The sequence below is a fragment of the Alosa sapidissima genome, chromosome 16, assembly GCF_018492685.1.
Source record: "Alosa sapidissima isolate fAloSap1 chromosome 16, fAloSap1.pri, whole genome shotgun sequence".
In the NCBI taxonomy this organism is placed as follows: domain Eukaryota; kingdom Metazoa; phylum Chordata; class Actinopteri; order Clupeiformes; family Clupeidae; genus Alosa; species Alosa sapidissima.
Window position 1 is genome coordinate 25,677,865 of NC_055972.1, and position 24,043 is coordinate 25,701,907.

General features: G+C 44.1%; 2 protein-coding genes across 2 annotated transcripts in view; both read left to right on the plus strand.

Moving 5' to 3' along the window:
* heatr5b (HEAT repeat containing 5B) overlaps nt 1–12,334 on the plus strand; it is a 50,757-nt gene extending 38,423 nt beyond the window's left edge. Inside the window, exon 37 of the transcript XR_006023414.1 lies at nt 12,315–12,334. The gene's annotated coding sequence lies outside the window, so the exon portion shown is untranslated. The remainder of the gene's footprint in view (nt 1–12,314) is intronic.
* The window catches only part of LOC121685714 (striatin-like), a 43,482-nt gene that overhangs the window by 1,087 nt on the left and 18,352 nt on the right, over nt 1–24,043 (plus strand). Inside the window, 1 exon segment of the mRNA XM_042066395.1 lies at nt 21,704–21,807. Within this exon segment, the coding sequence (XP_041922329.1) occupies nt 21,704–21,807 (104 nt within the window).

Genomic DNA, 24,043 nt, shown 5'->3' on the forward strand with positions numbered 1-24,043 from the left:
TATTTAGCAAGCTTCATGTGGGTAGACTTGCTATAAGCGGAGCGTAGGTCAGCAGTTAGATTGCGCCATTTTGAACATTTTATAGTCTTGAACATAGTCACTGGGCAGAAATTATATATATCTTGCAGTGCGTCCAACGCTCCTTATTCGTTTTTGAGTAGATAGCTAGTTGACTAGCTGCTGAGCTAACTGTGTAGCTAGCAATCTTAAAACGCTAGCCAGCTCGACAGATACTTCCTCATAAAAGCACAGAGGTAGTGACATCAAACCTGGTAGCTAAATACGGTGTCTTGGCACAATTTCTAAATATTGCATTTAATGTGACCAGTAATATGTTGCGTAGATATATTGACATCTTTATTCAATAATTGAAAGAAAAATGCATTGAATAAGTGTACGGGATAGATTTTTGCTTAGAGTGAGTTAGCCTACTATTATTATTGCGACGTCATCCATTGCGCTTACCTCATCGTTTGTGTGCTTTTGAGCGCAGGGTTTTTCCTTTTAATTGTGTGTGCCCTACTTCATAATCCTGGCTTTACAACAAGTGCTGTCTGTCTGGGAACGTTCTGGATGCACATATTTCATCTTATCTTGCATAAAATTAATTGTTATAATCTGATGAGTGGCTATATGCAAACCAGCAATGGATGTCTCCATCCTGTGTCCCTTACTGATCTCCTCTGTGGACTGGAAGGACGGAGACAGAACAATGAGACAGGGACTCAGATGCTTCCTTAGTGGTTTCCTGACATTTGGCAATCCTCAGAATGCCACTTATGCCTTTGAGCATACACGGCATAATGTGGTCGACACACCGGACTATGGTCCAGTAGATGCAATCCTCTTCTCGTCATCCATCGGCCTTAGCAGACTATTCTTCCGAGAAATTATGCTGTAAATGGTATGCCTGTTTGTCTCTCCTGAATGTTAACCCAAGAAAGGGCATGTTCAACTCTACTGTCAATCAGCGGAATACACTTCTCATACACACAGCCACTGCAGACTCCAAACCTTTGGACTGATGTTTAGAGAGGATGGTGTTGGAGCAAGGAGCATCAAGAACCTGGGAGGAAGTTTTTTCCAGATCGCTGTTTGTTTCTTGCAAGGCTGCGTAAAAATATCTCTGAGTGGGTGACGTGACTCAGGGAAGAAGACATGGAAAGAAAGCAAAGCACAGCAGCAGAAAATAAGGAAATGAAGGAAAGGAAGATGCCCTCTGGAAGCACCCACAGCATTTCAGAGGATGTAGCCTCTTGTTGTAGTTTTCTTTTTTCTCCTGTTGTGCCTGTTCTCCACAAACGTACTACATGTTACACACAGGCTCATAGTTGGTGTCCATCTCTGCAACCTGCCTAGGACTATTGTGTTGCTTTACCATGAGCTCTATTCTGGTTAGTGCAATGACTCATGCAGCATTTAATTTCATTTAATTTCATTTAATTTAATTTCAGAAGGAGACCCTTAAATAAATGCCTGTGTGGTTTTATTTTATTATGGGACTGCAAGCATTTCTATTTAATGACTGCTGCAGTATATTGCCAACATACAGGCACAGGCAATGATTTACATACTAAATTATATAGCTTCATTTATGAAATGGTTTTACTTTTGATTAATTTTTTTAATCCATATCCTTTGTGAAACTCAGACAAGACTATAGAGGTTATGCCATCATATAATTACTGAAGACTACTGAACTACTACTGACTACTGAAGTCTACTTTTCAATTTATGCCAAATGTGTCGATTCAACTTAAACTTAAATGTTGGTGTTGGTGGCAACTATGTTGTGTGGGTTTATTACTGAGAAGTTGTGGCATCTGAGATTTTGCAGGAGAAATAAGTAGCAGTTCCCTCTCCATTTCACTAGCGTGGATGTGCTGACATTGGCTGCCGAACTGACAGAAGCTCTGTGGGAAGTGTGTTGCTCACTCGGGCTCCTTTCATCTCCTCCAAACAATTAGAAGCCGCAGGAAGGACATTCCTTTTCACAGTAACGCTAATGTCACATGCAAATCTCAGAATGGGAAGGAAATTAATTGACGGAGAGTCATTGGGATGCTGCTGATGCAGTGATGATGTTCACAATTGACAGTTCCAAGAAGTGCACAGCTTATCTCTATCCATAGAGATGTGTTTCAGCAATCAATAATTTGCACAGAACAATGTTGCTTACGCCTGTTCTATATTTCTAAATCAGTTTTTTTTTTCTATCACGGTTTCTGACGTGTTCCTCCTACTGTAGTGCTCACATAAAATCCCACGCAACAAATTTGTTTATTAGGCTATCTATCAGTCCCTCCAGATCATTTCCCTCTGCTCTCCCTTTCTAGGAACAGACGAGGATACCAAGAGCCAGTACCAGTGTAAATGCTCTGCATATTTCAGAGGCTGTCAGATAAAGCCTTAGTGAAAGGTCAGGAGTGATTGCGTTCCCCATGAAAAAGTGTGATTGTACTGTACTGAGCACTGTCACATTGCATATAGCCCTGACTTCAGTGGGTGTGTGGGTGAAGGAGATGGAAGAAATAGTTACACTAGTGATAAGTGTTCCAAAAGGTTGGATGGACTCACCTTAATTGACTAATCAATCTTGATCAATCCGGTCACTTTCAGACATGGGTGTGGAATGGTCAGGGTGTGTTTGTTGTATGATAAGTATTGATTGATGGAATGAATTCATGATTGTTTGCAGTCAATAACAGCAATCGCAGCTTGTGTCTGTGCGTAGCATCTTTGCATAATAGTAACTTAGTTCGGTGGTCTTGTGAAATGGCGATTCATCGATGTAGGTCTTATTTTATCTTGCTCTACTCAACTGCTTTACGCCTCATCACTGTGTCTGTCGAGGTGGCCATTGACCCCTCCTTCCCCTTGTGACCTGACACTTGTGTTGTATGTTTGTGTGGCTGCCATTGTGTTGTTGAGTTTCTTTTATCAACCAGCCAGCCAGTCAATGCTGGTCCCTTCACAGTGTAGAGCAATCACCCACCGGGCCATAGATAGATAGGCGAGGTTAGGCGGGGGGCTATGGCCCTGGAGGTGTTCGAGTGACCAGAGGACTGGGAGTCATCAGGGCTGGCCTACTTCTGACAGAGGCTAATTACTGCTGACAGTTATGTGAGAGGCAGGGACGTGCGGTTGAAGTGCCATGGCCTCGCCTTGTCAGAACCATTTCCCAAGGTCAAGTGAGCATGATGTCTTTTTAGGCAGAATTGGGGCAGGACAGCGGGGCAAGGACGCTAGCTGCATTTGGCGTTTCTGTTCGCTTTGAGCTTATTTTTTTGGAGTGTCCAGGGTAAGGGGCACGGCCCTGTTGGAGCTGTACGGAACGTGTTAAATTCTAAGTTCGAATGATAAAAGCTTGGCATGATTTTGAGGTCGTGCAGTCGTCCATCATGTCTACTTGCATGGTGTGTGCTAATTAGCAAGCTCAAATAGTTGATGTATATTTACTCTACTCTGATCCTAGAATGCACATTGTTTCTGCATAAACTTCTGCTTTTAAAAGGGACCTTTAAATTCCTTTAATCAAATTTGAACACCACAAGCTCCAGAGAGGGATGGGTTTGGGAGGGAAGCGGCAAAAGGAAGTGGCTTCACCTCAAGTTTCAGCCTCAGCGTTTGGCGAACTCCATATTATGGTACATTTTTAGCATGCATGATTGACCAAACAGCACGAAAGGAGGATGTCACACCAACTACAGCAATCTAATTCATTGAGCTCTGCTTCCTCAGTAAAAGACCCTATTGAGTGGCAGAGTGAGTGTCTAATTGACGTGACCTCGTGGCAAGCTCTTTAGCCAGTGTGACACTTGAGTCGTGATGCAGGCATGTTTGTAATCGCATGGCCGGGGCGGGTAATGGACTGGGCATCTCGGAGTGGTGTGTCTATCAGAGCTGAACTTCCTGTCGTGGTTATTTTATCAGCTGTGCTCCAGAACCCTCCCGCCATCATGAGAAGTGGTAGCTCAAGAGCACAGCTCATTGGTTGAGCTGTGCTACAGAACCCTCCCGCCATCATGAGAACTGGTAGCTCAAAAGCACAGCTCATTGGTGGAGCTGCGTTTGGGCGGCAATTGGAGCATTGTCTTTTTTGAATGCTTGCTCCGCCTTTCGTTTCCTCTGCATTTGTTTTAACCACAAGAGATTGCATTGTCTTCTCAAGTTGAGGGTATGTACTTCTTTAATACCTGCACCCTGAATCTGCACTTGCCCTTGAAATTGCAGTCTAAATTCAGTACATTTTAACACACGCACGTTTCAAACTAGTGTTAACTGTTACACTGCATTGCAGTCGGTTAATTTCTGTAATATATTTCCCTTTACTTTCCCCCTTGTTAATGGATAAGTCCTTGTTATTCTCCAGGCCCTTGCAGCCTTCATCATTCTCACTCCAACACTACCTCTGTAATACCCTCTTTCTAAGCGTGTGTGTGTGTGTGTTGAACTGAACCGCCTTCTTACTGTTCGCAGCAGTGAGGCACAGGAAGCCAGTAATATGGTTAGAATGGTTAGTGTGTATGAAGCTTCACTCTGAGTGGCTGAGTGCCGTTTGAACTTGAGTAATGTCCCACAAGCTCAGTCACTTAAAAAAAAACAAAAAAAAAACTGTTGTCAGTCATTGGTTGTGTGTTTTTGAGGTTCTCTGATCATGTAAGCTACAGCTTACAAAAAACAGCTGGACAAAAGCGTAACCATAACCATACAGGGAATAGGCGGCAGTTTATTTACAACACATTGATAAAACCAAAATTCATTTGATCTCTTTCGGGTGGCATCACATGCCTGCCTAGCACATTACTGAACATAGAAGCAAGAGGCTCTCAGCTACAAGAGCTAAATGAATTAAAGAAGCCCTATGCAACAATTTTAGCAAAAATGACCTTAATTATGCAGGTTGAGAGTCGTTCTGATGGTTCTACAACACTTTTTGGGTCATTTGGTGCTTCGTCTCCCCCTAGTGCTTCTCCGCGGAAAAAACGAATATGCAACTTTCTGGTCGTGGTCCGAACACATCCAGATGTGACTCAGCGGAAGTATCCAATCGCGCCTCGAAAATGTAGTCAGATTGTAGTTTCTAAAAAGACTGCAAAACGGACTCCGACTTTGCTTTGTTGCTGTTGAAATTGTAAGTAGCCTACCCTTGGGTGAACTTCGTTTTTGTAATGTGGTTTGATAGTCTCTTGAACAATGTTTGCTCGACCGTTTTATTGTGAGCCCTGTATGTGTTTAGCTTGGTTTCTTGATGGCTAGCTCGCTAGCTAGTGGGGGTTTAGCGTAGCAGTCACTTGCTACCAAAGCTGCAGGGGGAGCTATGTCGTGAAAATGCGAGCCCAAATCAGGCGAAAACCCAAAAACAGCGAAGGAATAACCAGACCTCCATAGGGCTTCTTTAAGCCTCTAGTTCAGTAAAAAGGTATAATTGTGTTCTAGTGAGCCACATATACCTCTGTTGGTGAATTTTAGACTCTGAAATATTGAAGATTTTCAGGAGTGCCTTTAGCTTGTCCGGAGTAGACCACATGTTGTGCAAGATGCAGTCAAGACAATTGGTGTGTTTGTCCTGTTATTTGTTATTCGTATCTCACAGTAGTTTAGTTAGTGGCAAAACATGGCCATATGGGGTTTATCACATCGCCTACATTCCGAAAGAGTTTGTAGGGCGTCTCTTGGAACTGTTGGTGGATATAGGCTCTCGCTTGCTGCTTTCCCTGAAACGTGAGTGGTGGGCACCCCATCCCCCCTGTAACTTCAAACCAGCGCAGTCAGGGGAAACCAAGGGAGGATCCCGTCTCCCTCTCCAAGTCCAAGTATAGCTTATAGCCATTGCATGCCATGAGCCAGCTCGCCTGTGTGCAAGATAGACTAGGCTCAAGGCCTGCAATGGTTGTAGGCCCAGATGTGATCATGTGTAGGAAGACTACTGGTTTCTTTCAAGGTTATTGCCTCATTAGAATGCAGTCTGGATGGACTGTCTGAAATGTTACATTAACAGTTCTATCAGAGTAGATGGGATGGTATTTGTAACTAAAGAAAAGCAGATTCTCTAAACAGGTACAGTGCATGGCCCTCTGCTTTGAGATGGAGAGCTTGGTTTAGCTTACACTTTTCTGAATAAAGGTCTTAGTCAATATTTTCTGCAGGTCTGATTCAACTGTCAGGCTCCATCCACGGGATCATTTTGGAGATTGTGACATGCATCAGACATGCAGGGGACTCCAGAGAATGCTGTTTGACAGATGTGGAAATAGCTGTAGGACTCATCGTGGATGGTCCTGTCAGAGCACTGTCCTACCACTGGCTGTGATGGCTGTTTTCTTCATCACTTCATGACCTTGTCTGAAGGTTTTTTTTTTGGGGCAGTTTGCGTTTGTCTTTTTTCTGAAAACGAAGTGTGCTTTGAGAGCCAAATTAAGCCAAGCAGCTAAAGTTCATTGCATTTATTAGATAATAGCTGTGGCTGTGTGAATCAAACATTCTTTTTCGTCCTAAAAAGCCAGAGCATTTGTCTTTGGCTAGCTTACTTGTCTTGTCCCTGTCATGTTTCCACATTCAGGTCCTCATTAGCGTTCTCTAATTTGATATCACGAGCTGGGCAAAGGTGTCTATGGACCAGGAGGACATTTTATACGGCAAAGAGGCCGCCTAATCACCAGTCCCTTTAGTCTGCCCACATAGCCCCTTACTTACTACGGCAGCGGACTATTAAGAGCTCTGTCTTCTCTTAGAGACCAGATGTCCTAATTATCCTCATATGATCTGATCTCATCTGGCTTCTCCAACTATATGCCTCTGCCAGTAAGAGGGGAGGGGTGCCGGGGGGGTGGGGGGGGGGTTGGTTTGCTGACAATAACTGGCATGAGTGAGGCAGGATCACACTGAGGAGGAGGAGGAGGCATGAGGGAGCTGAGGAGGTGGCATGGGAGAGACTCTGGGGAAGATGCATGTGAGAGATGCTGAGGAGGAGGCATGGAAAAGACGGGATCATGCTCAGGAGGAGGAGGCTGGAAGAGGACCAATTTAGATGTTTCAAAGCAGAGGGTTCAAAGCAGAGGCAGAGGGTACAGGGGGATGGACTCTGTGATAGGCAGCGATGACCCAGTAGCAGGAGTGCCGGGGGCAGGTGATGAGGTTGCATAGTGACGTCTCTCACTTGTGCCATTTCTCTTCAGCTCTTTCCCGCTCTCTTAAATAACTCCCCAATGACTCTTTATACTCTCTATCATCCAAATATAGACCCGAGGTTGTTCTTAGACTGGAGCTGTCCTTTAACAGCAACAAAAAAGACATACTCACACGCAGTGCTGACTGTTCTGTCCCCCAGAGGTGGAAGGAGAGGACGAGTACCACAGTAACATATTTTAGTCGGTCCTGCCATGTCTCTTCATATCTCTCTTCTGCTCGCTCTTTTGGCTTTACACACCTATACACACATACTTTACGGATCGTGCAGTCCCCCAGACTCGAGCCATTCATCCCTACCCATAATGCTGTGTGGGTGGTCAACCCCACAAGGCCAACGCACCCCTCCTTTCTCCCTCCAGACCCATGCATCAAGCTGGGCCCAGGCAGGCAGCGAATGGGCAGCATAGCGAGGCTAGGGAGCTACATCCCCGTCTTACCAGTCATTAAGCACGTCAATTTTAATAAGAGACCAAGAGAGAGAGGATCTTCTAGCGAGTAGGAAGTAAGTGGGTTACCCACTTTTCCTCTGGCACTGCAAGGCAGCTCCCCGCAAACTCTCCCTCTCTCTCCGTCTCTTTCTGCTCTCCTTTTCACTCTCAATCGCTCTCATTCTCTTTTTTTCCTCTCTCAATTTTGCTCTTGTCCTCTTGGATGCAAGTCAAATCAGAAATTTGATCTGTTTTTCAGCTGTTTTCCCTCCACTCCAAACCAAGTGGCATTCCGCACGTTTTTCATTCCTGCTCTTGCCAGTCCCCTTGTTTTGTTGGCTGAAGGAGAAAAAAAACGAAAACAAAAAAATAAACGCTGCCATCCATCTATGCCTCAGTCCCCACAGTGTATAAATCTTGGTAATTGCTATTTGCTGTGCATTTTGCAACGCTGACAGTCACAGACAATGATTGCAGGCATTTTCCAGCTTTTGCTTGCTGAACTCTGAAAAGGCACACAAAGCGGTACGGGGCTTAGCCCATCTCAGCATCTTTCTAGCACAGTGCACATCAGCTCTCTCTGTGGATGGGATGTAGCCTAATCATCAGCCACAACTGCTGGGCTCAGTCACCACACAGTGGATATTGTGTGTAGTGTAGTGTAAGTGTGATGCTTTTTTTTTTTTTTCATGCATGCATTGCATGTGTCTGCTTGTGTGGTCTAATATGCTAACATGATTTCATATGTTGGCCCTGTGCTGTGTGCTATGAGCTGCCTTGGTGGTCCGTAAGCCAAGATGGCGTGTGGCTTGAGTGGAGACGGAGCGATGAGATGGAGAGACCCAGAGACAGGCAGGCTGCCCCATCGGTATCCAACAGTAGTGAGGCACTCATCCACAGCGTAATGAGTTAGATGGGCCTCTAAGTGGATGGGGAAACAAGGCAGCCAGCCTCAGGAAGGGAGCAGTGCACATGCAGCCATGCTGAATAGAGGGATGGGGGATGTTCACATAGAATTCCTCTGGCGATGGCATCAAGCGTGTGTGTTCCCGAGCGAAGCAGTCAGCAGGCCGTAAACAGGAGGAGAAAACAGATCGACACACATTTACTCTTGACTTCAGTATATTTCAATTTTTTTTTTTTTTTTTTTTTTTTTTTCTGGTGAATAGCCTAACTTGTTCCTGCAGCATCTCAACTACCCCCTCCCTCAGTACTAAAGCGTGTGATTTGGCACCTGACTTAAGCACTTGGTATTATGTGCTTCCATGCCCAGAGACCACACAAACTAGTCCAGCAGTGAGGTATTAATCCTGGCAGGCTGATGGTCTGCTTGGTCCTCCAGCTTCCCTCCTGTGGTGTAAGGGGCTCTGAGGGGCAGTGGCTGGCCCTCTGCCTCCTGCCCACCCATGTGAGCTCATCAGGTGGAGGAACACAGCCAGTGGTTCCATTCACATTCCGATTCTGATTCCTGAGTTTTCATCATTGGCCTCTTTCTGACACGCTCGCCTATTATAGAGGTGTCTGGCTGCTTGTGATGGCTCCACTCCCTACAGTCACACTCTGGGGAACAGGAACAGGAGAGTGCGTGTGTGTGTGTGCGCGTGTGTATGCGAATGTGAGTGTGTGCGCTTGTGCGTGTGTGTGTGCCCATTTGCTCTCTCCAAGGGCTTGACGTTCTGCTGTGAGCACCGTGCCCTTACAGATGCTTTGGCTCATTTCTGTTTTCCGTGAGTAAAAGGCATTCCATATGAAGTCATGGCAACAGAAGTCATTAGGGACACAAAAAAAAAAATGAAGGCTCGATTCTCCCTTTCGTTTACTTCCCTCTATCGTCATGGTTATGCGTCATGGCTCTATCGTCATGGTTATTCTGGCTTTTCCACTGCCAAGCAGACATACACAGGCATGCATGCATGCCTCCTTGCAAAAGCACTGTAGGACTAAAAGCTTCCATTCAGGGTCGTGGAAATGGAATTGTAAAATCCAAATTGCTTCCCACCAATCACTCAAACACCACAAATGGGACTGTTCCTAAACTAAGTAATTAACATGGAATGTAGCCTGCTTTGATATTACCAGATTGCCTTGAGCTTTCTGGTGACAATTGTCAGTCAAGGAAATCTGGGCACATGTGGATGACCTCATTTCCTTGTTGACTGCCTCTGGTGTTAAAGAGCACTGTTCATGAAGCATTCAGCAGTATGGTGGGGGACAGAGAGGGGGAAGGGGGAGGGGTGCCTGTGTGTCTTCACACCAGAGTTCACCATGAGTTTATGTAATATTAATGTGCTCTGGGGGAGAGAAAGAATGCACTCACCATTCTGGTGTTTCTTTGTTTCTCCGCCAGACAAAAGAACAGACCAGAGCTCTGGTATCACTCCCCAGCATTGATTTCAGGGTTATTTTACAAGGCCTGTGACCGCATGCTCATTGTATATGAAGAGACAGATAATCTCAATGAATGAAAACACCTCCAGTCCTCACAAGTGTAATGATGTTTTGGTCCTGTCTGGGCGCCTGGCAATCAATCTGAGAATGTTAGGATAGTTTAGCCTCCAGAGGTGGCAACCCAGCTGAACTGACCTGAAAGACTTAGGCAATTACAATTCAGTTGTTCAGGTTCACTCTTCCACACTTCACACTGCAAGCTGCAAGGGAAAAAGGTTTCTCTCTTATGAGGTCATCAGTGTTGAGGTCTGGCTTAGGCAGTGGGAAATCACCTCAGTCAGGACCCGCCTATCTCTGAGCCACTGTATTTCTTTGTCGGATTGGGGTGTGAGGGATTTACCAGACTCTTACCCAAAGCGGCAGGGACTAGCAGTGTCTGGTTTGGGTTTCAAACCCAGGCCAACCATTTCTCCCTCGTGTACCCCACTATATGACAGAGGGAAAGCAGAAGAGGCACTCGCTGTTGGGGGGCACTGTGGCACAAGTGGTTATAGCACCCGTACCATATCCGGGTCCACATGCCCATAGAATAGAATAGATCTTTATTGTCATTGTCACAGGTACAACAACATTTAAAGTGCTCTCCAGTCAGTGCATCATTCATAGAGTCTATATAAAAAAAGAAAATAAATAAATTGACCAAGGTTGGAGTCCGGCCTGGGTAATTTCCCTGATCCCACCTCATCTCTCTCTATATTTGTGTGTGTGTGTGTGTGTGTGTGTGTGTGTGTGTGTGTGTGTGTGTGTGTGTATGTGTATGGTCAGACTCATACTCTCATTCTCAAAAACAAATGACTAATGTGCTAGACACTTTCCTTTAGTTATCTATGACCTACATAGATATCTAAGGTATTTAATCATCTGCAACCTTGTCTGCCTGCCTATCTCTGACATTACATTAGGGCTGCAGGTCTACAGAGATCAGCCTGATTCTCTTTGACCCTGCTGGTTGCCTAGAAGCAGGGGCAGTGCTCAGTAGCTTTAAGCATCTTGGATGGCTTAGGGTAGGGCTGCACAATTAGGCTAATCGATTTTGAAATAATACAATTAACTAATTGGTTTCAATTAATCGTGTAGCTCTGTCCTAATGGTTTATCCTGTCACATGTATATGTCTATATGTTGCATCTATATATATCTTTATATGCATGTCATCCTCCTTGTGTAACAGACCATGAAGCTCACCTAGTAGGAATGCTGTGCAAGGCATTCTCACCGATCACAAGTGGCCACAAGCACAATTTTGAATATTGGACTGAAGTTTGACTATCAAAAATGATAGCGCAGATCAAATCGCAATTGTAAAATCTCTGCCAAAAATCACAATTAGATATTTTCTCCAAATTGTAAACCGCTTCGCTCAGGGGCTGTGAGAGGTGCCTTCCTGCCCACAACAAAGTAGTACAGCTGGCCATATGCCCTCTTCAGTCCTCTCTACTGTCAGTCAAGCTCTCTTTAGAGAAGCAGCCATTGAGCAATCCCCAGAGGAATGCCCAAGCTGCTAAGTTAAGTTACAGCAGCCTGTAGGCCAGGAATGAGGGGGAGACCCAGCCTGGCTTATGAGAGTTCAAGTCGGAGTAGAGCATCCACAGCTCTTAGGTAACTTAGAGGTAACTTTTTTTTGTTTGTTTGTTTTGTCTTGTGTTGCCTGCTCAGTTTGTTAATGCACACAGACAACACACACACTTACATTCATACAGATTGCACTGTAGTAGATCCCTGAAGATGCAGGAAGGCAGGACAGAGCCGAAACAGTGATGCTTGTTGTAAGGTATAATGATTCACCTAAAAATGGCTGTCCTTTAATCAGGTTGTAGTGTTGATCCAATATGCTGTAGTTTTATTCTCATTAGCTGAGTCTTGCCATCTCCAGACCGGTCTGTGGCTGCTCTATTCCTGTGCCATCTTTGGAAGCACAGCTGGTGTGAGGTGTGTATGCGTATCATGGTGTGTGTTATGGTGTCACTTTGTGATGTAGGCTATCGGCTGGACTTTGGCCTGGTTCCACTCTCTGTTTCATCTCTTCTGAGAACTTCCTGCTCGGGCTCTGTGTGTAACTCGGACCCTGCGTCCCTGCTCTCTTTCTCTTTCTCTCTCTCTCTCTCTGGAACTGTACCTCTTTACCTCTTACTACCTCCATAAGTTCTAGATTTGTTTTTTTTTTAATGAAATGTAGATTTTAAACAATTTAATTTAACGTCTAATTTACTACTACCACTACCTGACACCTCTTCAGTGGAGACAACAGGTGTGTGTGTGTGTCTGGAATGTGCGGAATGCCCTCGGCCTCCCTATCAGCTGGGCCATCGCCCCTCGCCCAGCCATGCTGTGCTGTGACAGAGCCGGCCTTGTGAGGGTGCCAAGCACAGGGGTTTGTTTGCCTTGTAAATACGGCACGTTTTTTCCACCTCTTATCTCTGCTTTGTCTGTGGCACACAATACTCGTGGATAATGGATTACTGGGGCTGGGTGGAGATGGAGGTGGAGGAGGGCTGTGTTTGTGTATGTCTGTCTATGTGTGCCCTACCATGAGCTATCCAAGATGTTCAAAGCTACGGAGCACTGGCCCTGCTTCTAGGCAACCAGCAGGGTCAAAGTTCTACTGAGAGAATCAGGCTGATCTCTGTAGACCTGCAGCCCTAATGTAATGTCAGAGATAGGCAGGCAGACAAGGTTGCAGATGATTAAGACATGGCCTGCCTCCCTGACGAAACTGTTTTCTTTATTGTGTGTCTGTGTGTGTGTGTCTGTGTGTTGTGTGTCTGTGTGTGTGTGGAAACGGCCATAAATTCCTCTTCATTTCTTCGTGTTTTTTGGCAGTGGTTCTTGTTTGGATAGGAGTGTCCACTCACTCTTAGACACAGCATCCCCACTGAAAATGCTTGTAGATATTTAAGTCTCTCGTGAGAATGCTCCACCACCACTGCATTATTATTTCAGAGCTGCTTGTCTGTTTGTATTAGACTGCACACAGACGTCAACGCTCAGGCTGCTTGTTGTGGAAGCTTAAAAGGCTGGTTGTTGGCAGGCGAGGAGACTGTGTTTGTCTGTTACTGTGCGTTGCAGTCATCACTGCTTTCCTTGCCTCTGCTCCAGGTGCCTGCTTACTGCAGCTGGCAACCCTGATACTGACTGCGGCCGAGTGCCGGCGGTGTTTGTTTTGGTGGGAGAAGCCTGTAAGCAAAAAGAATATATGGGATGATCCGCACAGCTTTTAGCTACCATTCACATGTCACTCGTTTTGATCATCACAAAACAAGCAAACAAAAAAAAGTGAATGTAAGCCACATGGTGTGTGGATCATATCCCTTATTCTCGTTGGATATAGGGTGGGCGATATGGACAAAAGTAATAATGTAAATTTGCACATCGTTAAAACAACAATCACGATATTATCACAGACGATATATCGCCCACCCCTAGTTGGATACTCTTGTACTGGATCTTGCACCCATCCGATTTTGGCCTGGGATGTGCAATGCCTTACACTGTTTCTTTAGCGAGAAGCGTGTAAGCCCTGAGAGGAGCTGCTCTTGTTCATTGCAAGCTTGTGCGTGTGGATGCGATGCTCTATGCACAGGGACTGAGGGGTTCCCTTTATGCCAACTCCTGCCCTCTTCTCCCCCCACTGTCACATTCTTCAGTTCACACTCTTTTCCTTTTTCTCCCTCGCTCCATATCTTTGTCAGTCTGGCCTGTCTCACTCATAGTCACTCTGCCCTCTCTATCTCTCCCTACACTCTCTCTTTCTTTCTTTCTCTCTCTCTTTCTCTATCTATCACTTACTCACTCACTCACTCACTCACTCACTCTCTCACTTTCTGTCTCTCTCTCACACTCATTGTCACTCTACCTACTCTCTCTCTCTCTCTTTCTCTCCCTACACTCTCTTTCTTTCTCTCTCTCTTTCTCTATCTATCACTTACTCACTCACTCACTCACTCTCTCACTTTGTTTCTCTCTCACACTCATTGTCACTCTACCTACTCTCTCTCTCTTTCTCTCCCTACACTCTCTCTTTCTTTCTCTCTCTCTTTCTCTATCTATCACTTACTCACTCACTCACTCTCACTTTCTGTCTCTCTCTCACTCTCACACACACACCCACACACACCCTCCCTCTTCCTCTCTCTCTCTGTTCCTCTCTTCATAATGAAGTCTGTGTGTGGCGAGGGAATAGATCAGGGCTTGTCTGCAGTCTGAGTGGAAGCATTCCTCTGTTGGGTTAATGTGTCGCTCCGCTCAGGATGGACACTGAGGACACACTGTTGATGGTTCACCGCCCCGAGAACTCAGCACCACACACACACACACACACACGTTGTTTGAAATCACCACAGACAGTTCACAGTTCATATATAGTGTGTGTGTGTGTGTGTGTGTACTCGCCATTAAAGCCCCTAATGGTAATCATGGTTCTGCCTTTGACTCGCTCGCTTCTCTCTCTCTTTCTCTCTCTCTCTCTCTGTCTCTCTCTCTCTCTCTCTGTCTCTATCTCCTCTGGGGTGAATAAGTCCTCTCTTGCAGCTAGGTTACGCAATTCACTTCAATTCATCAATTGCCTCCTCTTGGCAACCGCCCATCAAAGTTAAAAAAGCCAGGACTCACATTTAGAGGGTAGGTAGGCCACCCAGCCTGATGCTCCATCTATAGCCTCTGTGCATCTCTAGCCTGTGTCATTGTGCATTTGCAGTATATCATTATGCCATTTAATTTCCTTACTCAACGTCATCTGAATCTTTAAACATTCTTGTAGAAGGCTGTACTTGCACCATGCATAGTAGTTATATTTGGAATTTGGGTTGGCTGAGAGGAAGGATGTTGATTGGAAAGAAACGGAGGATGTTGGTGGCTGTGGCCCTAATTTACAGGTCTGTCCTGTGCCTCTAAAAGGTGCCTTAAGCGATTGTAAGCGGTTTACTTGAACAGTTTTTTTTATGTCATTCTGATTAACCTTTCCGAATTAAAATTCCATGTCATCTGTTTACATGGGGTAGGTTCTCTTCTGATCAGATGCTCTGAAGCACTTTAGAATCTTTGATCGGAATAGCTGTTGCTGCTTTGCTTTTCCTTTAGAAGCTACTGATGTAATGCCATTCAGAATCACTAACGGTACCTTTTAATTTTAGTTTAATTAGCCACTCTCAGCCTCCTTGGCTCTGGCTGTGGCTGCATTTTTCACACACGACACACGAGCGACAGTTGACCGGCCCCTGGAGGAGGACTCTGCAAACGTGGTTTGAAAGAGAGAGAGGGAAAGGATTGTGGTATTGCTCGATGGTGGCGGTGAGGAAGTGGAGTGAATCTCATGTTATTTAAAATCCGGCAGATTAAAGGACGCCTGTGACTCATGTGCAGGCGATGCTTTCGAATACAGGCCCCGGGGCCCCCTCCATTCTTCTGCCTTCCTTTTTAAACCTGAAGGAAATTGTCCAATTAGGGTGAAGATTTGTCAACTCCCCCCCCCCCCCCCCCCCCCCCCAAATGCCTTTTCATTCTGTACTGGTGCACAATTGTCATTGTCTTTCTGTTGTAGCCTCTGTCAGCTTAATACGTCAAACGAGAGAGGGTGGAAAATAGACCGCAGTGATGTCAGAAACGGCTGGCGGTCCAAGTGTTGTGTAGGAAAGGGAAGGAAAGGAGAGGAGAGGAAACGGGAGGAAGGGAAAAGGGGAGGGAGGGAGGATGAGGAGAAGTGTGGTGAGGTTTCCCCTGATTGATTGTTTGTGCCGGTGCAGAGCTGAAGTTCAGGCTTGTAAACAAACGGCAGTGTTTCCCATACATTGACTAATCTGTGGTGAGGCGCCACGAAATAAAAATCGCCCGCCACAGATTAATATTCTATGTTTAATTTAATTTAAATTAAATATAAGGTAAAATCCTTGTATTGCCATTGAGCTGCGCTTTTTACGCACGCAGCCTTTCCTTGCCCCGCCCCGCTCTCTCTCGTAGCCCGCTGCCACTCCTCTGCATGTGCATAAATATTCACGATTGTTGAAGGATTGTTGTTGCCACATAGAAGCATTGCATAGAAGACGTCTGGCTAAATTGCTATTAAATCCGCTTAGCATCGTGACAAATTTGTTCAAAACTGCTGCATTGAAGTGAATTCTGCTAAGGTCTTATCACAACATAGTTTAGTCTCTTCAGTGTAGCCTACTAAGTTAAGTTATGAAATCAAGCAGTATCTCAAAGCTAACGTTAGAATACTGTTTGGATGTCGAATTTAGCATGCTTAGCCTACTTACTGCTGCTTGTCAATTTCGTTGAAGGGCTCATTTTATTGACTCTGACACTGAATGTTTGCAAAATCCCGATGTAAATGGAAAAGTGTTTTCCAAAATTCAAAAGTGCTTGTCCCAAGGAGAAGTACGAACCTTTATTTTAACTATGTAGAAAACGTTATGAATTGCATCCACACATCAGCAGCCTTTCAACTGTGTTACGATTGCAAAGGGTCCCGCAAACGTCTTAAAGTGACAGGCCCCCTGACTATAATTGAGTGCCTATGTGGTTTCTGTGGGATTGAAATGTTAATTTTTGGAGAGTGGTTGGACTGTCTTTAGAGGTCATTGAACATGGAGAAAAATTATGTCTCCCATTTTTTTTTTTACCTGTTTTAACCCTATTTTTGTGAATTTGTATATTTCACTATAATTAACACCATACATTTCGCCTAAATCTCTGGCTATGTTGAATAAAGTTCAAAAAACAGTTATTTTCTTATTTTCAGCAGTATGATTGTATGTCAGTATTATGATTGTATGTCAAACAATTAGAGATAAGATCAATAACCAATCAGTTTCACCAAATACACATACTCCATTGCTGAAATATAGCAAAATCACAGAATAACAGATGAGACCTCAAACAACATTTAGGCCTAATTCATTTACATAAACATATTAGATCTCACCTCCACAATTTCCTCATCAAAATCTACAACTAGCCCACTAAACCTTATTTCTACTCACCTTCTTAAGACTGCTCTCCCCTTCCTGGATAATGTTTTGCTCTAGATGATAAATAATTCAATGCTATCATGGCATGTACCGCAGTCGTTTAAGACCTCTCTTATTAAGCCCTCCCTTAAAAAAACCTAGCCTTGTATTGATACTGGTCTTCCTGGACCTCAGCGCTGCCTTTGACACCATAGACAATTACATAGTATTTAGGTTTGAAAATTTGGTAGGCATCAAAGACTCAGCTCAATTTGTACAGGTCCATAATAAACCATCTACCCAGATTATGGTAAAATATGGATTGCCTCAAGGCTCAGTACTGGGGCCCCTGTTGTTTAGCAGATGATGCATAACTATACCTCTCCATAAAACCTGATGAATTAACACCGTTAGCCAAACTTGACACATGTATAAGAGATATAAAGACATGGATGACAAATAATTTCCTGCTTTTTAACTCAGATAAAACAGAAGTCATGGTTTTAGGTTCTAAAAAGATGAGGGATATCCTATCCACATCACAGGCTACATATAGTTATCTTGCCCTGACCTCATCCACAAGTGTTAAAAACCTAGGAGTTATAATTGACCAGGACCTAGCACTAAATAATCACATAAAACAGATCACCAAAACTTAATTTTACCATTTAAGGAACATTTTCAAAGATAAGGAAGTCCTTATCCTTACCAGATGCCGAGAAATTAATGTTTTGTCATCTCAAGGATAGACTATTGCAATGCTATTATGCTGGCTGTAATAATACCTGTCCAAAGAGCTTACAGCTTATACAAAATGCAGCTGCTCACACACAAAAAAATATGAACATATTTCCCCATCCTAGCATCTTTACACTGGCTACCTGTTAAAAGTCATTGACTTCAAAATATTACTTGTAGTTCTTGGTTGGTTGCCTGCATTGAAAGAGGACACCTCCATGAAGACGCTCTTTTTTCTGCTTCTGACAGAAGAAGCACTTATCTATGCTGGCAGCAGCTGTTGCTGAACAAGTGTACAAAGTCCCTCTAGATGGACTTGATGCAGTTGCAGGTGTTGCTGCAGGTTCAGAAGATGGTCTACCGTGTCTTTTCTGAAGACACCGAGTCCTGCCTGCTTCACGTGATTTCTAGTAACAAATCTTAGCATGCTGCAGATGCTCACTGTTACAGGTGGATTTGTAGCAGTTCCTGTGCCAAACTGCTTTGTTCTGTTGTAAAATAACTGCACTGTAACAATGTAATCGTTGGCTGATCTGTGATGCCCATCTCCATACTTTCTCATGGACAAAAACAAGACATTTGGCATATGTCTCTAGTGATGGGATATTTACCAGTCCACATATATCTGCCACTGGATACATAGCCCAAAATCTGTTTCTTTTAGAATATGTGTGCCATCACCTGACTAACAGAGAGACACACCTCAGAATATAACCTAACTAGACTGTGCCACCATGCACTATGAAAATGTGCTTGCTCAAATGTAGAAGGCTAGAAGGTAACTAATATCACCAACCATGAAGAACAGAGCACTATGTGCTTCAAGTTATTCGATATTCTAAATTCTATCACTGCCAGCTATCAACAGCCAACTGTCACTGGTAGTCAGGGATGGATTACTGCACGGGCCTACCGGGCCCAAACCCAGGGGCCCAAGGAGTCAGAGGGCCCAAGCCATTGCATGGAATCATTGCCTCAATATCAACACATTATATTAACACATAGGCTATGAATCTGATTGAAATAAAGTATTGGCCATCCCCAAAATGCACCAGAATACAGGAAATCACATCAAATAAATTAAAAAAATGTCCCCCGCAACAATTAGTGGGGGGCCCTTAATACATCTGGACCCAGGGGCCGGAAAGTTCATAATCCGTCCATGCTGGTAGTGTCTCTCTTTCTCTCTCTTACACACACACACACACACACACCTGTCTGTTTGTTTAGCTGATGCTTTAGCCTTTCTTTTCTTCACACTTACATAGGCTTCGGAAGGCCTTACAGACTTCAGCTGGTACTATGTAAAAGTCTATTAATCTTGATTTAACAGAGATCTCTGCACTTTGTTTTGAATGGTTGTAGACAAGAACTGACAGAGCAGGCTAATACTTCAATTGATATTGAAGTATTATTTGTTTAAGCGGACAATTTTGAGAATTTTAGGCACAATTTCTTGTTAAAGAGATCAATCATCAGCCTAAAAATGTCTTATGTTGTGTTGTTTATGTGGCCCACTTTTGCACACTACTTTGTAGAATATCTATGGACAAAACACCAAATTTCAACTTTTCCAAATTTGACCATTTCTGAATTTTTTACTCGTAAGAACCCCTAGAACAAAGATATAATACTCTCCAAAAATTAACATGCAAATCCCACAAGCCCCCAAATTAGACACATAGGCCCCCCTACTATTAGACCTATACACTACCAAGACGATCTTAAAACACCCACCCCCCCCCCCCTCAATTCTGTGGGAAACACTGAACAGGCAAGATTGGGGGAGGGTATAAGACTGAGACGTGTTCTCCAGACAAGCCCTGATGAGCTTTATCTGTCAGACGGTATGCGAGGACTGAAGTGTGATGGGACCAGCCATGCCGTGCTCAAGGGCTCTTGTGCATACTAATGTGGGAGTTCTGTTCTCCTTGTGCCTTATTTCTCAGTAAATATGTTAAAACAGACACTGTGAATTGAGCAATAAAGTGAGCATGATGCGTTGAGGAGCATTAAGAGCAGATCTGTTGAAGTTTGTCAAGTGGCTGCTTCAATGTTTGTGGAGGGCTGAAGCTTTAGTCGCTTCTAGGACAAGTTCAATTCAATTGTCTGCGTTAGGTGTATTAGACAGACAACATTCCTGTTTTTAGTCAGTCTTCGGAGTTGTGCACTGTAGTTTAATGTGCTTGGTGCAACTTGAGCTAGATAGAACCGTTTTTTTTTTTTCGTACCAACAGTACTCGGTGACCTTGAGAAACAGAGATCTATGTAAAAAAGCACCAGAATTCTCTTTAACTTGGAGGATATGGTAATAAACCTCAAAGAGCCTCCTTATACCTTTTGTGTTAGGAGAATAAATGAGCTGTAAGTATAAGTATATATACTCTTTTGATCCCGTGAGGGAAATTTGGTCTCTGCATTTATCCCAATCCGTGAATTAGTGAAACACTCAGCACACAGTGAACACACAGTCAGGTGAAGCACACACACTAATCCCGGCGCAGTGAGCTGCCTGCAACAACAGCGGCGCTCGGGGAGCAGTGAGGGGTTAGGTGCCTTGCTCAAGGGCACTTCAGCCGCGCCTACTGGTCGGGGTTCGAACCGGCAACCCTCCGGTTACAAGTCCGAAGCGCTAACCAGTAGGCCACGGCTGTTGTGGAGCTAGCTGTGGAGCTTTTCTATTAACTAAAGTGAAGGTAATGTGAGGTGTCTGGGACTAAGCAGGTGCTCTTATGCAAAGTGACATGTGACTCACAGGTGTTGGGTGTTGAACCCGGGCCAACTGTTTTCTGGGTGGTAATGCCCACTAAAGCACTTTACCCCCTTGTTGCAGTGTTTATGAGTTTTGTTTTGGATCGGCAGGTAGACTGTTTTGGGTCTGATTTTGAAGATCCTATCTCTTGGATGTTTGGGTTTTCTTTGACAGACCAGCACCCAGTGTTTTGTAGGCCTATCTTTGACAATGGTCTAGATTTATTGTACTTCTGGATTGTCATTGTGTTTTACCTGATTACTGCAGAATGGACAAAAAAATGTGTGCACTTGAAATCACGTGAAACTGCTGACTGCACCTTTAAGTGGGCTAATGGCAACTTTGACAAAGTTCAGTCAGGTAGACTAATAGCCTCCTACGCCATCCTTCCATCCATCCATCCATCCTTCCTGACCACCACCCTGCTTGAATAGACTCCATTAATGCTTTTACAGGATGGAAAAGCTTTTAACTACCTGTAACTAAAACTACATGTTGGACTACCTGCAACTTAAACTAAGTGGTGAACTAGCCTACCAGTAAGAAAAACTTTTAATGTTTTAACAGTCACTATAAAGTGGAGGAGGTCCTTAGATGTACAAAACATTTAGCTGGCTTTGTCAAGTTTGATATATTTATTTGTGCCTGGGGCACCCTAACCTGGGAAGCTTTACCTGACTATCTACAGTATTCCTCTTGTGTCCTTATTTGGAAGTTCATACAGCACACAAACTTTGAGGCGAAGTCATTACTGTGATAAATAAAAAAAATTTACTTATTTTTATGTTGTCTGTGCATGTAGGAATTTGTCAACGGGTGAATTTCTTCATGTTGAGGTTTTGGAGCCCAAAAGTGCTTGTGAGTTTGTCTGTGTGTTGGATAGCCAGGCGGCGTCTTTTTTTTTTTTCCAGTGGGGGAACAGTTCTCACATGAAGCATTCACACCGTCAACAGCCTGAGCCTCACTCCAAGACATTCCACTGCATTAAGTTATTAGTTATCAGACTCGCTGTCTAAACATCTTTTTATTCTTTTTTTTTTATATAGAGAGCCATATTTAGATAATGTAGGAGAACAGCCTGTCTTTTTTTTTTTTATGTTTTTGTGCAGTATTTATTTAGGAAGTATAACACAACATTCCTTTCTCTGCCTCTCTCTCTCTCTCTCTCTCTCTCTCTCTCTCTCTCTCTCTCTCTCTCTCTCTCAGGCTCAGATAGCCTTCCTGCAGGGGGAGAGGAAGGGCCAGGAGAATCTGAAGAAGGACCTGGTGCGGCGGATAAAGATGCTGGAGTATGCGCTGAAGCAGGAGAGGTCAGTTTCCTACCAGACACACACACTAACCCTAGCTCCTCACCAGTCTCCCTTCTCCCACTGCATCCCTTTAACACTGTCTGATGTGCTCTGACATGACACCACTGACAACAGCAGTGCACGCACTCACTCACTGACACACACACTTAGAGAGAGAGATGGGAGGAAACTTAATAATTTCACAGTGGAAGTCTTTTCGGAGCGCACTTAGAGCACCACTTAACTGGATTTGATCTTGCGTCACCGTTTCCCATCACTCCAGTATTTTGATGTTTTGCGCCTGCATCGTTCTTCTTCAGAGGTTGAGTGCGAGTGTGCTGTGTGTTGCTGTGCGACGCATATCACGGGTGGCAGGCCTGGTACCTACCTCCTGAGCTGGAGGCTGAGGAAAACATCAGGGGCCTTTCTCTCTCTCTCTGTCGTCTCTTTATCTCTCTCTCTCTCTCTCTCTCTCTCTCTCTCTCTCTCCGTTCCTGTCTGTCTGTGAGTCTTAGTCCCTCTGTGGGAGAGCGCAACAAGCATATCAAGGTCACTGCTGTTCTATTTCCAGGAAAGAAAGGACAACACAGACAGGCAGATCGCCTCTCTCTCTCTCTGTCTCTCCTACACCACGCTGTCACGCCAACGGCACCCCACACACCCGTTGCCATGACGACGGCTGTGACATGTGTTGCCTATTCTCCCCAGAGACTTTGACGCCTGGGTCGTGAAGGAAGCAGATGATGTCATCGTTTTCTTTCTGTGTCCGTCTCTCTCTCTCTCTGGGGTGATCAATTCACAGCTGGCTTCAGGGTTGAATTCATTGAGTTATTCAAAGTGATCTCTAGCTCAGTGGCATAACCGTCACCAGCTTGTTCAAATGAGATTTAAATTCTAATTTTCTCTAATTCTAATTTTTTTTAGCTGTAATTTTGATTTTGGGTCGCTTGTAGCGGCACCCGTTCCGGAAAACAGATTTGCTTTCAAGGTAAACCCTGAAAATACTAGTTTGGAATTGCATATATACTATATGGGATTCTGATCGTGCCCTTTCTCGCTTGCCTTTTCTCCACCATCCAGCAGCACATACCCCCCCCCCCCCCCCCCCCCCCACTACCCTCTCCATAGTGCCGGGCATGCAAGAGTCTTTTTCAGTCATGTCTGTTACTGAGCTGCTCCAGTGTGGCCCACATATGCAATATCAGCAATATAACACACACACACGCACACACACACACATGCGCGCACACACACACACACACACACACACACACACACGCGTACATACACATGCGTACACACACACACACACACACTTTATGCCTTCTATTTGCAAAGCAAAGCATCTTTATGGTCACAGGTCACATAGGTGTCTGGATATGCACACACACACTGTCAGTTATCCTCTCTTTTGTTTATATTATTTTACCCTCCATTAAAGTGCATAATTACAAGTAAACAAATACAATAAACAATCACCATCGTTTTTTAGCCAAATTGATAGTCTAAACATCAGTATCATTATTGGCCCAGAATCAATGCATCCCGGAAAATGTCAAACTTGTTGATTAGCAAACAGGAGGTGACAGGCTTTTGGTTTATAGCACATTTAGGGGAGACTAGTGTATCATATGGTAATTTACCCTATTAAATAGAATAGTTCAAGGTTCCTTTTGATGTTGTGTATTTTTATGTTGTGTTTATCATTGCATGTGCATCATCGCCTCCCTAGAAAGTATGCAGCTTTTGGGTAGCTAAAGAGCAGGTATTAAATATGCAGAATTCATCAGTTCATTCATCATTCGCAAGTCAGGTTGTGTGGATGCCGCTCAATCTGGCGAGCCATCTGCTAGAGTGTGGAAATCTAAAGGGGACTGTATTTACATACATTTGGGTCAGATCAGATCAAGTGGGGTTTACAGTACTGTAGTGTAAATCGTTATTCTTGCCAAAAGCTTTGAGGATTCATGCTGAGGCTGTCTGTAAGGTTTGTGTGTATGTTTACAATGCTTGTTCAATTAAGTCATTGAGTGCCAAAAACGTAATATTACGTTTTTAGCTTTTTTTTTAAAAAAAAAATTACGAAACTAGACACTCTAACAGACCTTATATGTGATTTTGGGAACTCTGTGATGAATGGAAATGAAATATATAACGATCGGAAACTCATGAAAACGCATGAAGCGCATAAAAATCTGGACATTTTATCTAGACATTTTATCATAACTCGGTTGCCGCTTTGGGTCGAATCAGTGAC